Source organism: Pleurodeles waltl, chromosome 8, assembly GCF_031143425.1.
Source record: "Pleurodeles waltl isolate 20211129_DDA chromosome 8, aPleWal1.hap1.20221129, whole genome shotgun sequence".
Classification (NCBI taxonomy): Eukaryota; Metazoa; Chordata; class Amphibia; order Caudata; family Salamandridae; genus Pleurodeles; species Pleurodeles waltl.
In genome coordinates, this window is record NC_090447.1 from 90,573,817 (window position 1) to 90,596,360 (window position 22,544).

At 44.9% G+C, this 22,544-nt stretch overlaps 1 protein-coding gene across 2 annotated transcripts in view; it reads right to left on the minus strand.

Annotated features, from left to right (window-relative positions):
• The window catches only part of XRRA1 (X-ray radiation resistance associated 1), a 183,863-nt gene that overhangs the window by 106,743 nt on the left and 54,576 nt on the right, over window positions 1-22,544 (minus strand). For both annotated transcript variants that reach the window (XR_011194838.1, XM_069203812.1), the window contains exons 6-9: window positions 20,649-20,746; window positions 17,778-17,911; window positions 5,913-6,017; window positions 2,150-2,439 (exon numbers count right to left, since the gene is read on the minus strand). Coding sequence is in view for 1 of the 2 variants with exons in the window: in XM_069203812.1 (XP_069059913.1) it covers window positions 2,150-2,439; window positions 5,913-6,017; window positions 17,778-17,911; window positions 20,649-20,746 (627 nt within the window). In the remaining variant the exon portion in view is untranslated. The remainder of the gene's footprint in view (window positions 1-2,149; window positions 2,440-5,912; window positions 6,018-17,777; window positions 17,912-20,648; window positions 20,747-22,544) is intronic.

Genomic DNA, 22,544 nt, shown 5'->3' on the forward strand with positions numbered 1-22,544 from the left:
CATCTCCAGTGCCCCACCCATTGGATTTGTCACAATAACTTGTTACTTTTGATTCTTATGGATCAGTGCCAGCCTGTCTCACAGCGCAAAGAGGCCACTTCACAGGTCACAACAACAATTGAGCCATGTGGCTGAGGGAGCCCGAACACAGGGAGGTGGGGGGGACCCCCCGCCCTGTAGGGGCAACGGAGGGCTGTGTTACATCCCTGCGTTGGCAGTTTGTAGCAGGATATGACGTGGCACCTGACCTGTGGACAGTCCCTGCTCCAGCCCTCTGGCCACCTAAGCTGTTGCACAGTCTTCAGCTGTGAGCAGCGAGCTCTGGACACAGTCTCTGGGGCACAAGTCTTCACAGCATTTGAAGGGGCGCAATATATCACAGATGACATAATTTGGTTTTGTTTCATACCCTTACTTCCAGGGCACAAGTCGTAAAAAAAAAAAAAAAGAAGTGGGGGGACTAACAAGGTTGGGCAGTACGCAAGTTACATCATGACGTGTTATCACCAGGCATCTATCCTCTTGCAACACACTTGACACCCAGCTCCATTGGTGCATCTCCCCTTTCTGTTTACACCGTGCTTTAACGATTTTGGGCCAGAATCAACATTTTCTTCAACATCGAGTGGAAAAACGCATTAAGGCAAGTAATGCTGCAAGGGCGGATTCTGGCTGAAATGAATTTTGCAGAAACGCCAAACTCTGAATGTTTTTGCCACACGTTTTACCAGAAAAATCGGTGAAATGTGAACAGCAAAAAACAGATTGAGGTAATACCTGTGGTTATCAGTGGGCAAATACTGGCTTCTGCGAATATCCCTCATACTTCAGGTGTAATAGCTTGGTAAGGACACATCTACAGGTATTTATAGACCGTGAGCTTAGCTAGAGACCAATGGATACCCTGAAATATGATCCAGGATCGTTCACAGTGAAGCAGGATGTTCACGGGTTGTGAAGGAGATCGTGGGGAGACGTAGCGTTCTCTGAAGATGGGGGGTATTCAGTTCCTTTCTGTAATACAAAAGAGTTGGGTGTAGTGCCACACCCTCAATGAACAGATAGTAAACGATTGTCTTCTGTTTTTTTCTTTTTGGCAGTCGTTTTGTTTCTAGTCTGCTGATGTCCACCTGAGGTAGTTAATTTCTCTGTCAGGTTACGGTATGAATGGGTGCCAAGTCTTGTTGCCTTGTGAAGATGATAGGGGTCTGGAGGGGAAGCCAGGGTAATTTAATCAGCATGAGAGTAATACTATCAAACTGTTTCAGGCCTTTGATGAGACAGGCTGGCACATTGGGGTGCCTTCAGTAGAGCCACTGAGGGTTTGCGCACGTCAAGGTGTGAGACGACCTGGAGTTGGACTGGTATTCCAGAAAGTCTTTTAGACGTCTCTTTCCAAGAAGCACAGTTTCACTTTTGTTCAGGAAGGAGAGTTAGTACCATCCAGTCGTGGGCTTCTTGGCAATGAGTTATTTGAAGGAGAGGTTGGGGTTAAGGGTGTGATGGGTGATTTTGTATTTGGCAACAGATAGGGCAAAAACCCATCCATACATCCAAGTTTATTTCAGAGAGCCAGGCTTGACTTTGTGATTATTATTAGTGCCAAGCAAGATACATTCTGCCTTGGTGAGGTTTTAAGTATGTGTTAAACATCAATTCTGAATGAGATCGAGCAGGTGTGATGGCGAAGCATCTCTGTGTAGTTTGGAGTGTTTTACTTTAGGTAAGATCCTCAGGGGTTTTAGTCTGGTAAACAGCACTGATGCCTATAAACCAGTAGAAAGTGGTCAGTTGCCTAGAAAAAGTGTTAATGGTGCCCACTGGCAACCACTGGATCACATTAAGTACTGTGTAATCACAACAAACATACAAAGCAAAGCAAACAAATTAGCAAGGAGTGCAAGTAGTAGAACTGTTGAGAGTCCACCCTAAGCCCTCCATAAGGACACCTGTTTGAATGTTGCGTCTTTCCGAGTGCTTGTCTTAACCAGGTGCTGTACAGCTTGACGCATCTCACCTTACTAAGGGAACATTTTAGAACAATATTGCAACTTGTTTCATTGTACCTGCATAGACCTTTACAGAACTGACATCACTTTAACACCAGAGAATAAAGGCACATCTACGCTTTAATGGACGTCACACCTACCTGTACGGTCTGGATCATCCTTGTTCGAGGACACAACATACTCAATTTCCTTTCCGTCACTCTGTGTAGCTGCCTGCACTTCTGGTAAGTCGGTCTGTTGCACTTCAGGTATGTCTGCCTGTTGGGTGTTCTTCATCAGTGATTGGATGCTTGAAAGGGAGTGGGAGGACTCTTCCCGACTGGTGCTGACTCTCACCCAGGTTGGACTGGATATGTGTTGCTCATCTTCCATTTGATGCAGGTATGGGATCTCAAAAATTCCATTTTTATCCAAATGCAACTGCTTCAATCTAAAAACATATAAAACAAGTACATCTAGCATCATCATTGTTTGAAGGCTGATTCACTGACCATCCTCTGATTTTACTAATTTCAGGTTCTTAATTCATAGCATCACACACAAATAGATCTTTCTCTCCTAAACACATGTTCACTTCATTCACTGTCAGCAGGCAAGAATCCTAAAAAATGAGCAAAAGGAAATCAGAAGTATATCATCAGGATATCCGATTGTGCAATGTATCCGCTTGGCAACAATCATTTGGCGAAGCCATCAGGTCTAGTGTTGATTGCCAGCCTATTAGCTTTTCCAATGTTAAAGTGAAGTCTTAGCTGGGCAAGGTACTGAACTTTTAGCTTAGGTTAACAAAACTCTAGAACTTAATTGAAAAAACAAAAAAGGTAAAGTGACGTTATAGTTAGGGCTTGTAATAATATAAACCCTAATGTTTAAAAAATAAAGAAATACTGAAACTATTCAGAGCTTACTGAGTTAATACAATTTGAACCCCCCCCCCACCCCTCTGCAATGCATTGCCTATGGCCTCATATACTAGATCACTCATGACATGTTAAATTACATCATTGATTACATCGCTGATGAAATCTCAAATGATGGGAAAAAAACCCTCTTGCCCAATCAGAATGCTCTATTTTTTAAAATATGTGGTATCAAACATTTAAATATCTCTCTCTCTCTATATATATATATATATATATATATATATATATATACATATACATATATAGATATAGATATATATATATTCAATCCAAACTTCCCCACAAGAGAAGTGCGCCGTATGCCTGGTTTAACAGCCCATAAAAGACACTTTATTCTTCAAACTCAGATTTCAAAAGCATATTTTCCTGACGCGTTTCGGCTGTAGACATCAGCCTTAATCATAGGTTCAATTTGAAATAGCCACGTGATAAATCCAGCCACTCTTATATCCGGAGGCCTTAAGGTCACAGAGCTCTCTGCTGTCTTCTATTAGCAACGTAATTCACATATATTTTTATTAGATTTTTTTAAAGTAGGTAACAAATGGAATTAACATTGCCCATCAGTATTTCACAACAATACAGACTGCATGCTCAGGAGAAAAAGAACAACCAGGTAGGGAGAGGAGTATGCAGCTACAAATAAGATGATGTGCGCAATAGCAAAGGATGAGAGTCTCAGGTGACTTGTGCTTGGTGTGAACTGCAGCTCACTACGCATTGTCGCAAACCAGGGGTAGGTCTTAGAACTTGAGTGGTAGGGGGAAGCAGGGAGGTGGATTGTGGCAGCTAAGCGTGGCATGCTGGCATGAGACGCAGACAAACAGGTGCAGGGAAATTGGGATGATAAAACCAGAGGGAGGGCACTCGTGTGACAGTCCCCAGCGCGCTGGCAGTGCATGGAGTAGGTGAAGTGAGCATGGCCAGTTCATGGGGGAGATCGTTATTCCCCACCTCCTGTAGGAAGTGCAAAAGGATGGAGGCCCACCGGAGAGAGATAGATCGCTAGCAAAGGTGGTGAACCTTCTCGTAGCGAAGAGCGTCCTCCTCGCCCACACCCCACTTGTGTACCGCTCCATGCCACGCTCCAACCGGGGGGGGGAGGGGGCATGTGGGAGCATATCCAAATATCACTATAGTCTGAAGTTTCATTTTTCTAAAATGGCTTTACACCAAATCACAAAAAGCACACTTTCTGAGTAAAGATCTAGATTTCTGCCAAATAATAATTTTTTATTCTGTTCAACCATATTTTTTTATATTGCTTCCCAAACTTCCTATAGGAAATTGCATGGAAAACATGTTTTGGGACCCCCCTTTTCCTCTGTTCCTGCTTGACGGATCACCACAAAACTTTCCAGAAAGAAGCTGAGGTGGGTGAACTTTTTTTGGAAAGGGGTGAACTTTTTTTGGAAAGTTTTGTGACTGTTTGAAAACAGCCCCAAATCTTCCTATGTGAATTCTGACCTAACTGTACACAGTGGTGGCTCTTATTTAAATCTTGCCTTAATATCACTCTCTCTGCGGCCACTTCTGTTTCTGAGAAGAGTGTCGAAACAATCATAAACTCCACCTGATCCCTGCTTCCACCGATGCTGATGAGTCAAAACCTAAACTACACAAACTAAATAACTTTGAATATAAACTATTTTTTCTACTCAACTTATCTAAGTGTGCCAGGAAGAATTATATAAACAAAAAATATTTCTTGACTATCCTTTATTGCTCACCACAGACAGGTATTTCCATGACACTAAAGAAGACATCAAAAGAACGTTCTACTCTACACCTACAATGACCATGCTTCGATAGATAACATTTAATCATCCTTTCATAATTTCTCTGAAACCAGGATCCCTTGTAGCACTAAACTCACCATCTAAATGCAAACATGTAAAACTCCAGAAATAACTTTCAGTCTTTGTGACAATTGCTCAGTCCTGTTACAAGAGATCAAAAACTTGAGCTATTTGAACCCCAATTTCAGTCTCTGAAAATGAATTTTGTAGTCCATCAGATACAGATTATCCTTCCTCAAAAGGAACCTTCACTAATTAAGATTGTCCTCTGTACTTAGTCTCAACCCTAACCAATATTGATACACCAGCTACCCCACTCCTACATATAGCCCCACCACCTTAACTCCAACGTCAAGATGCGCCTTCACTGTAGACAAGCTTGCTCCTGCCAAACTCAGATACCCCAGATGGAACACATGTAGTGGTCACAGCCTGGTTATTTAACAATGATAAAACAGATGTCCCTACTCTGAACACTTCAATGGACACTCGCATGCTCTATCATATCACTGATAAACATGATGGACCTCCTCTTTGCTACAAGTGTCAGGTGCCTACTGCTGATGAAACAGGTGTCCAACCTGTAGACACCTCATTTGACACAAGTCCATGCCCAGGAAGTGAGGTTGAAGGTAGTGTTTACCGAGTGGTTATGCATGAGCTTGGGGGAGCAATAGTTCAAACCAGCTTGCACTGGGTTTCTTTCAGAGAAGAAGAAGCTGGCAGTCATGGCACAGGTTTGGTGTTGTCTGGCCCGAGGCTTTGCAAGCACATATATTGTTCTATGTAACAGCACACAGACACTGAACTACAATGCCCAGCAGGTTATTAACTCTTGTCTAGGATGAAGAGTGGATGGCCATCTTTGACATAACTTCCCCCTCATTACTTCTTGGGATGGTTTCTTTCATAATTCACCCAGGCTCCGCCAAAAGAACAACATACATTATTCATGAAATCCTACTAAATACTCAAGTGTAGATCTTTCCTATACGAGTATTGTGGTGCACCCGCTCACGTCAGAACGTCAGTGCCATTATTACTTATCATTTAAACAAAGTGAACCCTACAAGCCCAAAGTATACAATGTGTATTGATACAGAGAACAAAGATTTACTTATTATATGTTAGCACAATGGACTATTAAAAGAAAAACTTCAAGAACATATAATTTGAGTTACCTTTTCAGATTGGCGAGACTTGCAAAAACACTCGGGTGGGACAGTTTGTTGTCATCAAGCATCAATATTTCAAGCAATGGAAACCTTTTGATCTCAGGCTTTTTACTACAAAGACAAGAATAAATATTTCAAAAGGCATCCTAAGTAAACAGCCTACTTGTGAAAAAATACTGCAAAACTCTGACTGTGATCAAAAGAATATGTTTAAGTATTCAGTGAGTGGCTTCAAGAGAAACCAAACGTTGGGTCACAAGGAATGTAATTGCTATTTCCATTTCCACTCAATGAAAGTCTTTCATATCCCAGGTGTCATAAGTTAACAAGGCAGATAAAGTGTTGTATCACACCATAGGCCAGCTATCCTAAAATTAGTTTTAGGAGACACTGGTCTAATATATTGTATAAAAGAAGGATGTGAGCAGAATATTCAGTCTTTCTATGGCCACACTACTAGGCCCAGTACAAGCCTTTCCGCACTTGACTCTCAAGGCAGCGAGGGTGAGCAATTCAAGGCTTTTCATAATGGTAATGTGGGGGCCATGAGCTCAGAAATCAACCATTAACCTAAAAACACAATAACCTAAATCCCAAGCCCAGTGCTTGTCTTTTAGCAAATGTAATTTCATTTTATACAAAAGAACTAAAAACTACACAATCTAATTATGCTCAGTAATACAGGGTTGACTTTCCAAGCTGAAGCACCCTTTACATGGTCACAATAACGTGTGAGATCTCTGCACCTGGCTGTTATCAGCCTTTCTAAAGCATTAATCTGCAACAGATATAAAGGTAGGCCTAGAAACATCCTCAACTTGAATAACTGAAACTGCAATCCCACCGACCATGGCTACCATCCCACAAAAAGCAGCGCTAAGGAATTACTAATGGCAACCGTTGTTAACAAATTCTTCATAGAATTTCTAAATGTAGCCCTGTCTCCATTCTGCTTCCTTCAGTGTCTATATCTCCACCCTCCAGCCACAGGAATGCAGGAAATACACTTCCACTGTCGGAGAAAGCTGCCTGACCTAGAAACACTTCTACCTTCAGCGACAGAAACTGCAGTCTCACCCTTCACTTCTACCATTCATCCAGTGTCCCCACTTGATTATCTGGATCTCCACCCTCCAGCCACAGGAATGCACTGTCTGGAAAAGCAGCCCTCATCCTCCATCTGGTGCCACGCCGCTCTGGGGCATCTGAAAGGAGTCCCACTGGGTACAGCACTCAGGCTCACAAAGACACACACAGTCATACTACCAGACACGTACCACAGGCTCATTGTACATGGACATGGACTTGACATACATATGATGTCAGTTCAAGGTTCTAAAGTACACATAATAGCAAAAGGTTACTTACAAGGGGTCAGTATGCTAGATTCTCACTGACACAGATAAAAACGCTTTGGTGACACTGTAAATTACACAACACGGTACATTGCCACCACTGCTTTATGTGCTACACCTGGGTCAGGGATAGTAGTCCTCTGCACACTATGAGGGCATACCTAGTGTGCCCCCCAAAGTCATATGACAGGATCTGGACATCATATTGTCAGGAACAGGCCTAGGGGTCGGTGCACATGCTAGATTAGTGTGATGTCAGGGCCATAATAAAAGTCTGGGTACCACCTTCACATGCAATTGGGCATTGGGGTTAGGCAAACATGCTTGTATACCATGCAGGAGGCATTCCTGTTCCATCTAGAACACCCTTGAAATGCACTTAATACACTGGGATGCACGGAGGTACTGTAGCGGCTAAAAAAGATCCCTAGGGTATCATCTAAGAAAACAAAAATATCCCTTTAAAAAACTACATTGAAAATACATCATGGTCACAAACCAACACCTAACAACAAGTGAAATTCCCCTGTTAAAGTTAGCTGTGCTATAACGAATCATGGACATTCAGAACCCCAGCTCTTGTATAATATTTCAATCCTAGCTTCCCTCAATTTGGTCATTTCCGTATTAAAAACCCCCTAATATGAGGTTTGGCTCTCAAAACAAGGACTTTCTGATCTAATTTAGATCTCTGTCTAGCTGCTATCAAGTAGTGTCTTTCTCCAGCATTAGGCCAAGTGATTGGCAAAACTGTAAATACCTCTTTGTGATGGAATGTTGTCCCCCAAGTTTAAAACTTGTCATGGAGACTCTTCTGCTCAAAATGTTGAGCACTTCACTAAATAAACAAATAGACTGCAAGCTTGTATCCAATTTACCAATTGTTTCTAAAACTGATGACAGGTGTTCCAAGGGGAAGTGCTTCCGGGGAGGGAGTGAAATTGAGACAGCCCTATGGACATAAGAGCAACGTTGCGGTAGTAGAAGATTGTCAGTAGCCAGCAGTGCTAATTCTACCAGACCTGTCAGTGGCTTCAACATGATGGAGCACCAGATGCTATTAGAAAGAATGGATCAGGTCCTGAGGCTTAGGAGCATCACAAATGCCAGTTTAGTCTCCTCCTTAGCATACTGTCACAGGTGTTCTCTGTAGGATTTGATCTCTTTGTCCAGGGCCCCATTCTGTTGCATACAGTTGTGGTCCACAAGGCACAAAACTCTCCTCATATTTTCAATGACTACATGCTACAGTTTCCTCTTTTAGGCGTACAACAGGAGCATTAGAGGTATACCGATGACAACCAGTTAGCGACACAGCTGGATAATCAGAGGGGGAGGTGGGGGGGGGGGGATCCACTGCTCATGTGCTATCCTTAGCTAGCATCATTGGTGGAAAAATGAAGGTTCTTTAACTAGGGGTGCTGGATGCCTTTCCACTTCCCTTCATTGAAGTATTATGCTCAGCACTCTCCACTGACTGCCCCAGTAGTGACAGTCTTCTGCGTTTATGTTGATCACAGCTATTTGAGAAAACACATGACTAAGGGCCAGATGTATCAACGCTTTTTGCATTCGCAAATGGTGCGAATGCCCGTTTGCGAATGCAAAAAGACATTTCAGAATGTATTAAAGGCATTCTGAATGCAATTTTAGGGAATCGCTAAAATAGCGATTTCTTAAAATTGCGACCCTGTTTAGAGAGTCGCAAATTGCGACTCTCTAAATAAGAAATCGCAAAGAAGGATTCCTTATTTGCGATTTCTAAAGCACATGTAAGAAGCAATTCCTTAATGCGAATTGGGCATTAAGGAATTGCTATTTACTACCAAGTTGAACTTGGTGGTAACCATGTGCAAATTTTAAAAATGCATTTAAAATGCATTTTTTAAATTTACATGTAAAGCACGCATGCCCTTTTGGCATGTGTGCACCTTACATGTTGTAAAAAAATATTTTGGGGTGCAGCAGAGGGGACCTAAGGCCCCCAGCACCCTGGACTTTGCATTTCCAGTTAGCGCTTCGCAATTTGGGACATGCAAAATATTTGCAAATATGGGCCGACAGGCCAATAGATGCGAATGGGGCCGGTATCGCAATTTGCGAATCAGTAATAGCAGTAATAGCATTTGCGATTTTTAAGAAATCGCTATTACCGGTTCGCAAATATGATACATTGCATTTTGCGAATCAGAAATAGCGATTTCTTAAAAATCGCTATTTCCGACTCGCAAAATGCATTCTTGATACATCTGGCCCTAAATTTATCAAAAGCTGTTCTTTCTTGAGACAGCCCACAGATCAACATTTTTGTGAGAACGGGCCTTCTCCGGCTTTATATCAGTGCCATATATAAACATAGGTAGCCACACACACACATATGTGTGTGTGTCTGTGTGTGTACAAAAATTGTTGTGAGTTTGTGAAGTCTTCCTGTTGTGTGTGTCTACACACACACACACACACACACAGACACACACAACAGGAAGACTTCAGAAAGTGCAGAGCAAAGTCACAATTGTGTACAACAGAAAATAGAATACATCTCCAAAATCTCTAGAACTATAAAGAGACTTCACTGGCTGCTGGTGCAGCAAAGAACTGACTCCAATGTGTTTCACTTGGATCATTAAGAAGTGTGGACAAAGGCCCATAGAAAGTAGGCATTTACAGGTCAGGGCCTCCTTTCTGAAATGAGTTGCCCAAAGAACTCTAGCGGACTGATGATCACTATTAATGCAATAGTTTACTGAAGACATATCTGCTTGTCAAATGCAAAAGGAAAGGATCCACGTAAGTAGTGCGACACACCTTCGATCAGCTCACTGTGTGCAAACAAGAAATTGTAAGTATTTTTTTTTTTGCTTTAAGCACCCAATAGCAGAGAGGATTCCCTGAAAGGATTTCTCATTTGCAAAACATACATACTGGACAAAGCATTCCTAGTGTGTACATGTTTTGCAGAAGCAGGCTCTGTTTGCCGCAAGGATTCAGCTCATTGCCTGCACATTACTGTAGAAGCAATGAGATTAACACTGCTGTTAGCAAATTCTATGGAGAAGCGCAGCATATTAGCACATGATGGACTATGGAAAGCTGAAATGGCTCTTCCTTTTTACAGGTATTTTACAGAAATCTGCAAATGACTTGGGATTTCTTTCAGTTTATAAAAAAGCCAAAGAGCATTTTTTAATGCAGGGGTGTCTCACATAAGTCCATGGACTGGATCCAGTTTTATATTCAGGGTAATGACTGAGTGATTTCTGCTTAATATTGCTGTATGTAAATCTGTCTCTTGCGGATATATTGAATAACCGGTATGGATCCCGCCCTTGTGCATCCACTCTTGACACACTTAATTAAATGGAATCCTACTAGATTAAACGTTATTGTTACTGAGCTAAAAAAGAAAGGCCGAGGGGGCGTGGCTTGGGTGTCAAGATGACGGTCGCACTCTGGGAGTGCTTCGGACCCCTCCGTCATCTGCCGCCAACCGAAGCCCTACGATGCAATCAACTGCCCCGATCTGAAGCGGCTGTTCCTCTGGAAGGCACCGGCAGCGAGAGACGGTGATCCTGAGCCCGGGTCCCCAAGAAGGGCCGTGGTGTGGCAGTCCACAAGATGGCGGTGACCGGCGCCCCGGGTGGGCTTCTGTGAGAGTGGTGTGTGCCAGCCCGGTGCGCGCAGCGAATGTCGGGCCTGGCTCCTAAGTGTCCTTGCTGGCCGAAGAGACAGGTTGGGCAGCGGAGGAGCGCTGTTTGAAGAGTGCAGCTGCATCCTCGTGAAAGTGAGCTGGGGAGCCTCTGAAGGCCCTGTACGGAGGTGAGGGCTTGCACCAATCCTGCAGCTCTGCGGCCGAGATCGGAGAGCCGTGTGAGAAGGAGAGAAGAGACGTGGCCTTACCCGACTGAGGGGATGATAATGGAGCGACGTGGCGGCAGAAGGCCTGGATGGGGCCTAAAGACATGCGGGCCCACCCAGATTTACTCATAGCCGGCCAGGCCTGGGTGCAGACGGCCATGGCTTGCTGAGACCCCGGGGGAAAGTTAACCGGCCGGGGGAGCGGCGACGAGAGAAAAACGCGATCCAGAGTTAGGAGGCACCATGAGACTCTGGAGACTCAGAGGAGGAGAGAGAGACCGCCGGGTCTGGGTGAGTCAGAGGAGAGAGGTGAGGCCTAGATGGCGAAGTAGGGGAAGACACTGGAAATCCATCCAGGTTAGCATTCGTGGAGACAAAAAGAGAGGCAGGAGCAGACCCGAGGATTCTGGCGAAGAGTGGAGATGGCGGGCTGAGTCCGGGCCCGAAGCCACGAAGAGCCGCTGTCCTGGTCAGGGAATGTGCACGTGAGAAAACGGGTGCCTGCATGTTATAGGACTGAGCAGAGCCACGGAGATTCACATAAGGAAGGCCCGGGTTGGTGCAAGTGGGCACTGAGATGCCTTTAACTGAGGGTCCTGTCGTAGCCTGAACTTTGCCTTGAGGACAGACCCCAAGGGTTACGGGAGTGGCGGACTAACAATAAAGGCACTAATAAGGTGAACAGGTAAAAATACGACACTGAGGCCTGGCGCGGGGGCACCCTGGTGGCTAAACGGCGGGAACCCCATTGCAATAAAGCGACCGTCAGAGAGGCAGATCCAAAATGGGGAAGGGCAAACAGCCGAAGGTGCTCACCTCACAATCATGCATAGACAGATTCAATACACTTGGGGGAGCTCATTGAGAAACTGGAGGCAAACTCTTGGCTGCTGTTGCGGAAGATGCAGACAAAATCCTACAGGCAATACATGCTTCCCAAACGGCAGTAGAAAATAAGATTGGAGAAACACAGTAGATGTGTTATTGCTTCATCAGGACTTGAGAGGTACCATCACCTGAGTGACAGAAGCGGGGACTCGAGTGTCTGCGGTGGGGGATGAAGTTGTGGACTTGAAAGCTAACGTCAACCGTCTCCTCACTAGAGCACATGAACTTCAACAGCACGCAAAAGACACCGAAAATCGGTCAAGGTGCAATATCCTGAGGTTCGTGGGCTTTCCTGAAGGGGTGGAGGGGACGCGAGCGATGGACTTTTTAGAGACCTGTTTGAAGGAATGGATGCCATCGGACAAATTGACCCAGTGGTTTGTGGTGGAGTGCGCACATAGGGCTCTGTTGGCTAGGCCTCCCCTGGAGCAGCACCCAGAGCAATAATAGCTAATTTTTTCAACTTCTGAGATCAGGACTATATACTCCAAGAAGCACGCCGACAGGCGCACCTCTGCCATCAGAATGCAAAAATCCTGACCCTTCTTGACTACTCCAGGGATGTGCAGATACGTAAGCGCTCCTATGAACTGGTAAAACAAAAGCTAAGGTTGCTCCAGCTCACCTACATGCTTCTCTTTCCCGCTCGCCTCAAGGTGCTCCATGCCGGCAAAGCGCACTTCTTCGAAACTCCAGAAGTGGCTTGGGAGTGGGCAATGGAGGAGCGATGCCTACAACAGGGCAGCTGTACCACATCCTCCCTCAATAGACCCGTACCGCAATGCAGCGGGCCCAGGGGCAGAATTCTGGTCGACTGACGGGATCCAGAACACGATCCCGAAAGAGATGGACTAGAGGTGGGCCTTCGTCCCACTCGCCGAGCCTGGGTATGTCCGGGCAGCGGCCGCCCCAGGAAGAGAACGAACAATCAAACCAGCAAGAAGGAGAAGGAGACAAAGCAAACCACCAAGACGAAGAAAGACTGAGTCAGATGCCGGTAGTTGAATGGGGCATGCAAGGGCAGTTACCAATGTGTTGACAGGGCAGAAGACGACTTCATCCTAATCTATGGAGGGGTACACCACTCCACGCTGAGGGAGCTTTAGTTCCTAGTTGGGGGTAACTTGGGGTGACAGATGCTTCTTCTGGTTGGGAAGGGAAGTGTAGGGTGGGGGGGATTGGGGACAGGAAGGGGGTGTTAGAACGCAGAGCTGTTATCGTGCAGTTACAGATTCCTTTTTCTTGCTTGCAAAGTTACACACACAGAGAAGTGTGGCTCAATGGTTAGAGCGGCAGACCCTGATGTAGAGGTCTGGCCCGGGACCAGGGTTCAATTCCTGCCTTAGTGGGCCCTGGGCTCAATTTCCTCGGACCTGATATTTCTCACCTCGGTGCCTAATCTAATCATGGGTCCCAATCTGTAACTCTGGGCAATAGCTTGCTTAATCTCCACAACGGCCCCAACAGCGCTGGGATGCCTGGCTTCACCTTGGGGGTGCCCAGGAGTGGGCACTTCACAGGGAAAAGCCAGGAAGGGTTCCACAGCGGTATGCGTACAGCGCCAAGAAGCCTCAGGGTAAAAGTGCGCTATACAAGTACGAAGTTTACAGTTTACCCGAAAGGAGGAAGCAGAGAGAACCCTGACTAACCCAAAGGGAGAAAATCTTTATAGTAAGACAGACAAATTCACCACATTGCATCGGTTAAGGTGGTATCGTGAAATGTCAACGGGTTACTCGACAAAATTAAAATTGTTTTTTTACAGGAGACACACTTACTGGCCACCTCTTGTCCCTTCCTGGTGCATTACGGGTTTGATCAAGTTTATCATGCAGGATTTGTACGAGGATTCTAGGGAGCTGCGATAATGCTGCAAAGGGGATTTCCCATGGCGGTGCACTAGACATAGCTGGACCAAAAGGGCAAATATATTGTGTTGGTGGGCATGATGGGAGGCTACCCTCTGAATTTGCTGAATGTCTACGCGTTACCTACGGCATTTGCGAGCTTCCTGAAGGACCTGGCAGGGGTGGTAGTCCAGATGCCTCCACGCAGCACGATCATTGGAGGTCGACATGAACGCAGTTATGGATCCAGTAGCGGACACGTCAGGGGTGGCCTCAGGGGTGAGATGTTGTCGCTCAGTGTCTTTAAGGCAATTGGTGTCCAACCTAGGTCTATGCAAGATTTGGAGGGCCAGGAACCCCCCGCACTAAACAATACACACATACCTCGGCAGCACACCATACACAGGCGTGTATTGACATGGTCTTTATGCCAGCGACTGACCTCCCTAAGGTAAAACAGGTCCAGATCCTTGCCCGAGGTATACTGGACCGTGCCCCGATTCTCCTGAGTATTGGTTCAGCGGTCCAGACGCAGCATCCCATGTGGCGCCTTAAGGCCTGGCTATTACAGAATGGGAATACGCAGAAAAATTGAAGGCGGAGATCATCCTGTATTTTGAACTTAATGACGGGATGGTATGCACTAAAGCAATGCTATTGGAAGCTGGGAAAGCCATGATAAGAGGCAGAGCCAAGGGCCTCCTTCGTGCACAAGAAAGGGATAGGCAGGCCCATCTCGCCTGCCTGGAGGCCAAGGCACTTCGACTGGAGAGGTGTGTGGCACGAGAAGGACAGGGGGCGGAAGAACACAATCTGAATCTGGTGCGGGAAACAATAAGAGCACACTTGTTAGAAACAGGGAAGCAACTATGGGGCGCATCACAAGCAAGGGTCTATGGATGGGGAGATAAAAATAGTAAATTATTATACTGGCTGGCCACAAAATCCATGGCGAGGCGGGTGGTCCCAGAAGCAGCTGATATAACAGGGAAGTCTTGCGTTACTCCTGTTGAAATAGCGGCTTTGTTTGCACAGTACTATGCAGCACTATATGACTCGACTCCTAGGCCTCAAGTGGAAGTAGATAGGCCACTGTTGAACGAGCTGACCTTGCCGAGAATTCCAGACCGGGAGCGGAGGGCATTAGATGACCCCATCTCACTAGAGGAGATAGGAGGGGCCATTTCTGCTCTAAAGACTGGGAAAACTCCAGGTCCAGATAGCTATCCCACAGAATTCTACTCCAGGCATAAAGATCTTTTTGGGCCCCGGTTGCTTGACCTATATACAGAGACGGTGGAGGTGGGAGCCTTCCCAGATGCGTTAGATCAGGACAATATAGTGGTTCTCCCCAAGACAAAGACCCCATCCTTAAGCTGTGCAGACTATAGACCAAAATCACTGATCAATGGGGAGTTGAAGATATTTGCCACGATATTAGAACCCGGTCTGCGGAGGGTTCTTGGGTATTTAATACAACCAGATCAATGTGGGTTTATGCCCAAACGTAGCACGAGACACTGTATAAGGCGGCTGAATGTCGCGCTAGCACATAGACATGTTCTTCGGGGCAACCTAGCATTGATGCTAATAGATTTCGAAAAGGCGTTCGACACTATCGATTGGCTATATCTCAGGCAGGTACTTGTTGAAGCAGGATTGGGTGACAAGTTCCAACGCATGGTAGACTTGATATATTGCGGCCCAACTGCCAGGGTACTGGTTAATGGGACGATATCCGAGTTGTTTCCTATAACTAGGGGAACAAGACAGGGATGTCCGCTGTCGCTTCTTATTTTTGCGATGGCCATCAAACCACTGGGGTACATGCTCCGAGAAGACCCGTTGATAAAGGGCTGGTGCTGACCTCGAGGGGTGGAAGATCGAGTGGCACTATACACGGACGACGTGCTGTTATATTTGTCCAATGTGTTGGAGAGTGGGCCCAGAAGCATTTATCTCCTGAACTTGTTTGCGGAGGCGTCTGGATGAGTGATCAACCCAAAGAAATCACTACTGGTCCCATTGACTGGAGCTCGGGAAGCAATTGAGTGGCAATCAGAATTGACCATAAGGCGGCTTAGTTTTACGTACCTGGGACTCAAAATAGCATTGGATCCCTCCCTTACTTGAGCGCTTAATGTCACACCACTTGTTCACAGAGTTAAGGCAGACCTGAGGAAGTGGCACTCACTGCCCCTTAACAGCCTGGGGCGCATTGCCCTATTTAAGATGCTGGTGTTGCCACGTTTTCTTTATATGCTTCAAAACCTTTCTATACAACTACCATCCCAGTGGTTTAGAGAGATGGGTGGGTTGGAGACTTCCTTCCTCTGGCGGGACAAGAGAAGGCGCCTTGTAGAACTGTCTGTCAGCGAGGCACATATGAGGGAGGGTTCGGAATGTCCAATATATATTATTATCACTTGGCAACCCATGTTCTCGTGCTCCATGAATGGCTTACAGGGGGCTGGCCAGACCTGACCTACAGGCTGGAAGTCGGTAGCCTGGGGCTGTCCCGCATCACAGGCCTTATGTACAGGGACCAGGTCACACAGGACATTCTGGAAGTAACAAGGATGGTAGTCAAGGGGTGGAGGGAGGTGCAGCGCCACACAGGATGGTGGAAGAAGCTGACACTCCAGACTCTGCTATGGGAAGGGACCTGGTTGAGGGAGGCGACTGCTCTGGGGGATTTCTCAAGATGGGACGCAATTGGTATAACTGTAATGGGTGATGTGTGGGTTGGGAAGAATATTCAATCCTTTCAGGAGCTCCAACAAGGATACATGATGTCACAAACGCAATTTCATAAATATTTGCAGCTAAGACACGCACTGAGGTCCCACATACCCGAGGCTACTTAATTTCCAGAATTCAGTCCCATGGAAGCAAAACTACTGCTTGGGGCCTTGGGCAAGGGGGGTATCTCCCAAATCTACCGATCAATTGTTTTGAATGCCTCGGAGACCCTCCCTCTCATGAGAACTAAATGGGAGGCCTGAGTAGGGCCAATGGAGGAGGAGGACTGGAGAGATGCATTAATGGCGCCGCGAGTGCTTGTCATATCGACCAAACTGAGGCTAGTTCAAATATATTACCAGCATTGTGCATATCTAACCCCAAACTGCATGCACTGTGCAGGGCTCAGACCCTCGCACAAGTGTGGGCGTTGCAGCGGGTCTCCAGCGGACTTCTTTCACATGGTATGGTCTTGGCCCATTATTGAGCAGTTCTGGGAGCAGGTAGTATCAGCGCTTACATGGTGGTGGAGGTGTCTCCAATAATGGTTTTATTGGGAGTGATGGAGGGAGTGGGGGGTACCCGAGCAGACAGACAATTAGCATGCACAGCATTAATGGTTGCAAAGAGGGACACTGCAAAATACTGGTAGGCGAGTAGTCCCCCCTCGGTTGCTCAGTGGACTGGTGTGCCCAAATGGAGAAGCCCATGTACGAGGCAAGGGGATGCCCCCTGAAATATGATAAAGTTTGGTCTAAATGGACTGATGGCCAAGGACCTGATGTGGTGGATAATTTGTAAAATGCTCTGTATATGTGTTAGATATATGATGAGTGAGTCTTACTTATGAGAAAAGATTGGGGAGGCTGGGTATGTCGGGATGAAGCAATATGTAACATTATATTACTCTACTATGAAAACAAATACAAAATTTGGTTATAAAAAAAAAAAAAAAAAGACAGGCCTCCACGCGATTTTTAGATGCATATCTTCTGCTACAAAATTTTGAACAGGCCACAATTTTCACCAGTTCTTGTTTTTAAACCAGGTCAGAAGAAAAAAAATTGACTGCTCTACCTCAAAAACTGGAACAGTCACATTCAAAGGTGTATTTGCTTGAGCTAGCAGTACTTTCCAGCATTAGTTTAGAAACTTTTAAGGACTGTGTCAAACATACTTACAACTCTGAGATGGCCATATCCGAAGGAAGGTGAGTGAGACCATTTCCTGTCAAATGCAGGACTCTGAGGCGAGGGAGAATTCCAAGTGCTAGGACATCATCTGCCGAGAGGTTATTATAAGAAAGGTCCAGAATCTGAATAAATTAAAACAAAAAGTCCATTAGAAGTATCTTATGTATCCCACAACAGACATGGAATCAATGCACTTTTATGACATCAAGCCCCCCCACTCCAAATCCTACATCTGGAATTACAAATACCGTGGGGCACAGTAATTCCAGTTTTAAGGTATTACTACATTATTACAACTTATGACCTGAGGAATGCAGAATAACTTTGGAATTTGGTGTTTGCACATCTGTTCCCTCCTGTGTTTCTTCCATTTTGAGTTGTTACCCCCACACAGATTTTGCCTTATTTTTTCAAGTCGAACATGTATGTGATAAGGGCCAGAACTGGGAGTTCCCACATAAACTTGTAATTCTGATTGTGGCAGAAACTCAGGTTTCCACAGAATCGGAATAACAGTCACTCATATTTAGGGTCTTAAGTTGAAGGGCAGCCAATATTCCTGGTACCAATCACAGCTATTCCTAGATTTTCACACAAACAGCATTCAGCCAAGTAGATTCTATTCTGAGGAACTGATGGGGGTGTGTAGCGCACTAGTAACAAGGTGGCAAGACTTGGACAGCTCGACCAACCATGAGTCTGACCATGAGTTATAGTAACGGGGATGTTATTCACCAAGTGTTCTGAGTGACATCAAATAGATAACGAAAGCAAAGTCTGAGTTGTCTATGATGTGATTCAGAACCCTGAGGTGAAAATCATCTCTGCTATTCATATTTTACCCAAGGATAATGTTATGTGGTACATGCCCCTCCCAAATAATCTGTCCCTGGTTCCAACATATACACAAAGGCAGACGACTAATGGCGGAGTCATATATAACATGGGAAAAATGTTTTAAAAACCTGGCTTTCTGCCAACCCACCCCACCACCATAGAGTTCCCTCCCCTCTTTCAGATTAAAAATTAAACACCTAGCCGCCTGCTAGACAAACCCACCACCCCCTGAAATACACCCTCCCCTTCTTAAATCCAATTATGCATATAAAAACAGATGGAAATATGCCACCTATTAACACCACCCTATCCCTATACCCCTGCCCACTCCCCATGCCCAAAAAGGAAAAACAGAATACCTGCCCTTCTGCCACCCAACCCCACAAACCACACTACAGCACCTCCTCCTTCCCATACTGAAAAATATTTACCTGGTGTCCTGCCACCCAACCCCCTCCTCCCACAACCCTCTGGGCCACAGCGCGCTCCCAACCCAAACCCTCGCCAGCGGACTGCTGGCACCAGCCTGACTGCAATTCTGTGAGATCAAAGCCAAAATGGGACCCCCTGTGTAAATTTGGGGCCAGATATACAAAGCCCTTTTGCATTTCTTAACGGTTTCGAATCACTATTTCGGGCCGCTAAGGAACGCAAAGTGGGCTTTTCTAATGTACAAAGCCCTTTAAGGAATCACAAATTGCGATTTCTACCCTGTAGAAATCTTAATTTGCGATTCCCAGAGTAGGAAATGCAAATAGGGATTTCCTATTTGCATTCCCTATTCTGATGTACCATGCATTTCCAAAATGCGGATTGGGCATTTTGGAGACGCAATTACCACTGACTTAAGGTCAGTAGTAACCATCTGTAATTTGAAAAAAGCACCCCAAGTTGCTTTTTTTTAATTGCAATAGAGCACACACATGCCCCCTAGGCATATGTGTGCTCTATAGGTGCACCCCTATTTTTGGGGCACACCAAGGGGGGCCTTATTGCCATTCCTGGTTTTACCTTTCCTAAATAGCGATTTCTTAATAAGAAATCGCTATTTAGGAAATGCAAAACCGGCCCATTGACTCAAATGCAATGGGATTTCTTAATACTGATTTCCTAATAGCGATTCCTACTTTGTAGGAATCGCTATTAGGAAATCGGTATCTTTGTACATAGCATTTTGCATTTCTTAAATAGCGATTTCTATGAAGTCGCTATTTAAGAAATGCAAAATAGCCTTTTCGTACATCTGGCCCATGGTTATTGGGACAGGGCAAAACTGCAAATGAAATTAAAAACCCCAGCCTACCTTTTATTTCAATGTTCTGGAAACTTCTATCATAGATATATATATATATATATATATATATATACACACACTCATAACTGTTCAGAGAATATAGTTTCACTTCTTCATTATATTTATTGTTCAGTACAAAAATACCCACTCATTTGATATTCAATAATAATACACTTTTGGAGCTCAACTGCTCTCCACGCGGGTTACATTGGAAACATTATTACAGGATTAGAAATAGCCATAACTCTCCCCTCATCCATACCCATACACAATACATACTTTCCCTACTTCTTATCGTCACATCAAATCACCTTTTTGTGGCGCACTTTCAGTGCTCCTTCTAAAGGCATCTTTGCCTCTGCGCCTACATCGGTAACACGTCGTGAGCGCAGAGGTAAAGTGATTCCCTCATTTGCATGAGGCCACGCCCCCATGCAAATGAGGGAATGTCCTCTAATGGTAGCGCTGGCTCTATATGTGCATATATCATTATTACAGAAGGGCCACACAAGCATCTGCAGCCCCTTTTGTAATACCAAAGTGCCCCGCATGCAAAGCAGGCGCAAACGCCTGTTGCATCCGCAGGGCACTTTACGTAATACGGCCCAGATGTTCACTATATGGATCCCTTTGGAAGCAATATACAACACTGCATTTATCAACTGAGAAACACTACTCATTTGCAACAATAACACAACGTGCCCTAGGAAAGGATTTCTGACACTCACTTCAAGGTGGGGAAAGTCTCCAGCGCTGACTTTGAGATTCTGGATCCGGTTCATAGAAAGCTCCAGTTCTCGGAGTGCAGAAAACTTACGGAAGTGTGCTGTGTGGAGAGAAGTGACAGAGATCAAGCAGTCACTGCCTGCTGAATGCATCAAGGCCCTTAGAGGTGTAACAGGCTTCATCCTACGGTATTGCATTTCGCACTCTCCTTCCACTGCCTACATATGACGATGCGTGTTGTATGTGCGCTTGCATGTATCAGAGCATGTACTTTGCAGACCTAGTTAGGAAACATTGAGGGAGTGGATCAGTTCAAGATGATGGGGAGAAGAAATCCCTGAGTATTTCATCCAACGGGGCAATAGGAGCCAGGAGATCCCTTCTCAGTGTGTGCAACATGAACTCATGATAAATGCAAGCAGTACTTAACATTTTAAATAAATAAGGTAAGGGCTTTAAGATTTTCTTAAGTACCCACCGCAAGTACAGCTGAATGCTGAATGTTTTGTGAATACCAAGACTGGTCAGTCTTGATTCTACTTCCTGTCTCCTACTTTCCCCACCGTAGACTTCCTGGTCCAGATCACAAAACATTTTTGAGTGGCACTAATACTTATCCGTGGTGGTAAGTAAGGCATTGCTTGATGCAAACACCTCTTACCACTGCCTTACGAAAGCAGATTTGTGGAGGTGGGAACATATGACCGTACTGTTTGAGCATATTAGTTGTGCTGCATTTTCATGTTGGTGATGTATTTTGTTGTTTTTCTACTCTTGTGTTTTTGTGCTGCACTACTGCATTATGTTTGTTGTTGCTGTGTTTTACACTAGTTGTGTTGCAGTCTATTTTGACTGTTTTTTGTACCCTGCTATGTGTTTTGCTGTGCTGTTATCTTACTTTTGTTATATCATTGCACTGTGTTCCATTGTTTCCTTTACAGACGTCAAGAAAAGCTGCATTTTCAGTCAAAGGCAGCACATTCCTTTATTGTTCCAGTGACAACACAGTCTATAGTGGTAAAGTACCACACCCACTGCCTGAAGACCTCAACTACATAATAGGCCAGTCATCTCAAAACTGAGACACAGACCAGCTGTAAATTTGCACTTTCAGTGTTCACTTTATTTAATATGGCCCATTGTCACTGTTTTCATATCTTTCTTTTCCTCCTTCTGTCTTCATTTTTTGTCTTTCTGTTGTTCTTCCTATGGGTCTAAGTCTGATGACGCGAAACAAGTGCTGGTGCATAAAAATGAGTGTCAGTGCAACCGTCGTCTCAAATTAAGCACTTAGAGCCTGATTCACAAAGGTAACTTACACTTCAAAGTAAGATTACTTTTTTGGAGTAGTTTACTACTTTCAGTTTTGCAATTCAAAGTGCAAACTTACTACAAAAGTGTAAGTTACATGTCTCCACCCATTTAGTATTGCAATTGGCTTAGTCTTGTGTGGGTGGATGATGTCCCTCCCTTAACCCCTCCCTAACACTACCTAAGACCCACTTACTATTCCTCTTTCCCCTTTTCTAGAAATCTTCTCCCTCTTTAAGCCACTCTGCTGTGTCCCACCCAGACTAACTACTAAAATCTACACTTATTTGTGCAGAGACTCTGCACTTCTGGTGGAGAAGAATACACGTTAAGTATAGGTAATGTGGAGGCGTAAAACTCCACACGTAGTTTGTGTATTGCAATTTGTAGTATGTCTTGTAGTACCACAAAAAGTACTACAAAGTGCAGTTTGTGAATCAAGCCCTATACGCAAAATTACTAACAACAAACATAGGTTGGGATAAAAAAAAAAAAAACATATACGTCTGGATATGTGAAACTGAGATCAGTGGATCCTGGTATAGAAGTATCGCATGCTGTAATTTACTATTACCGCTGGTAGTAAA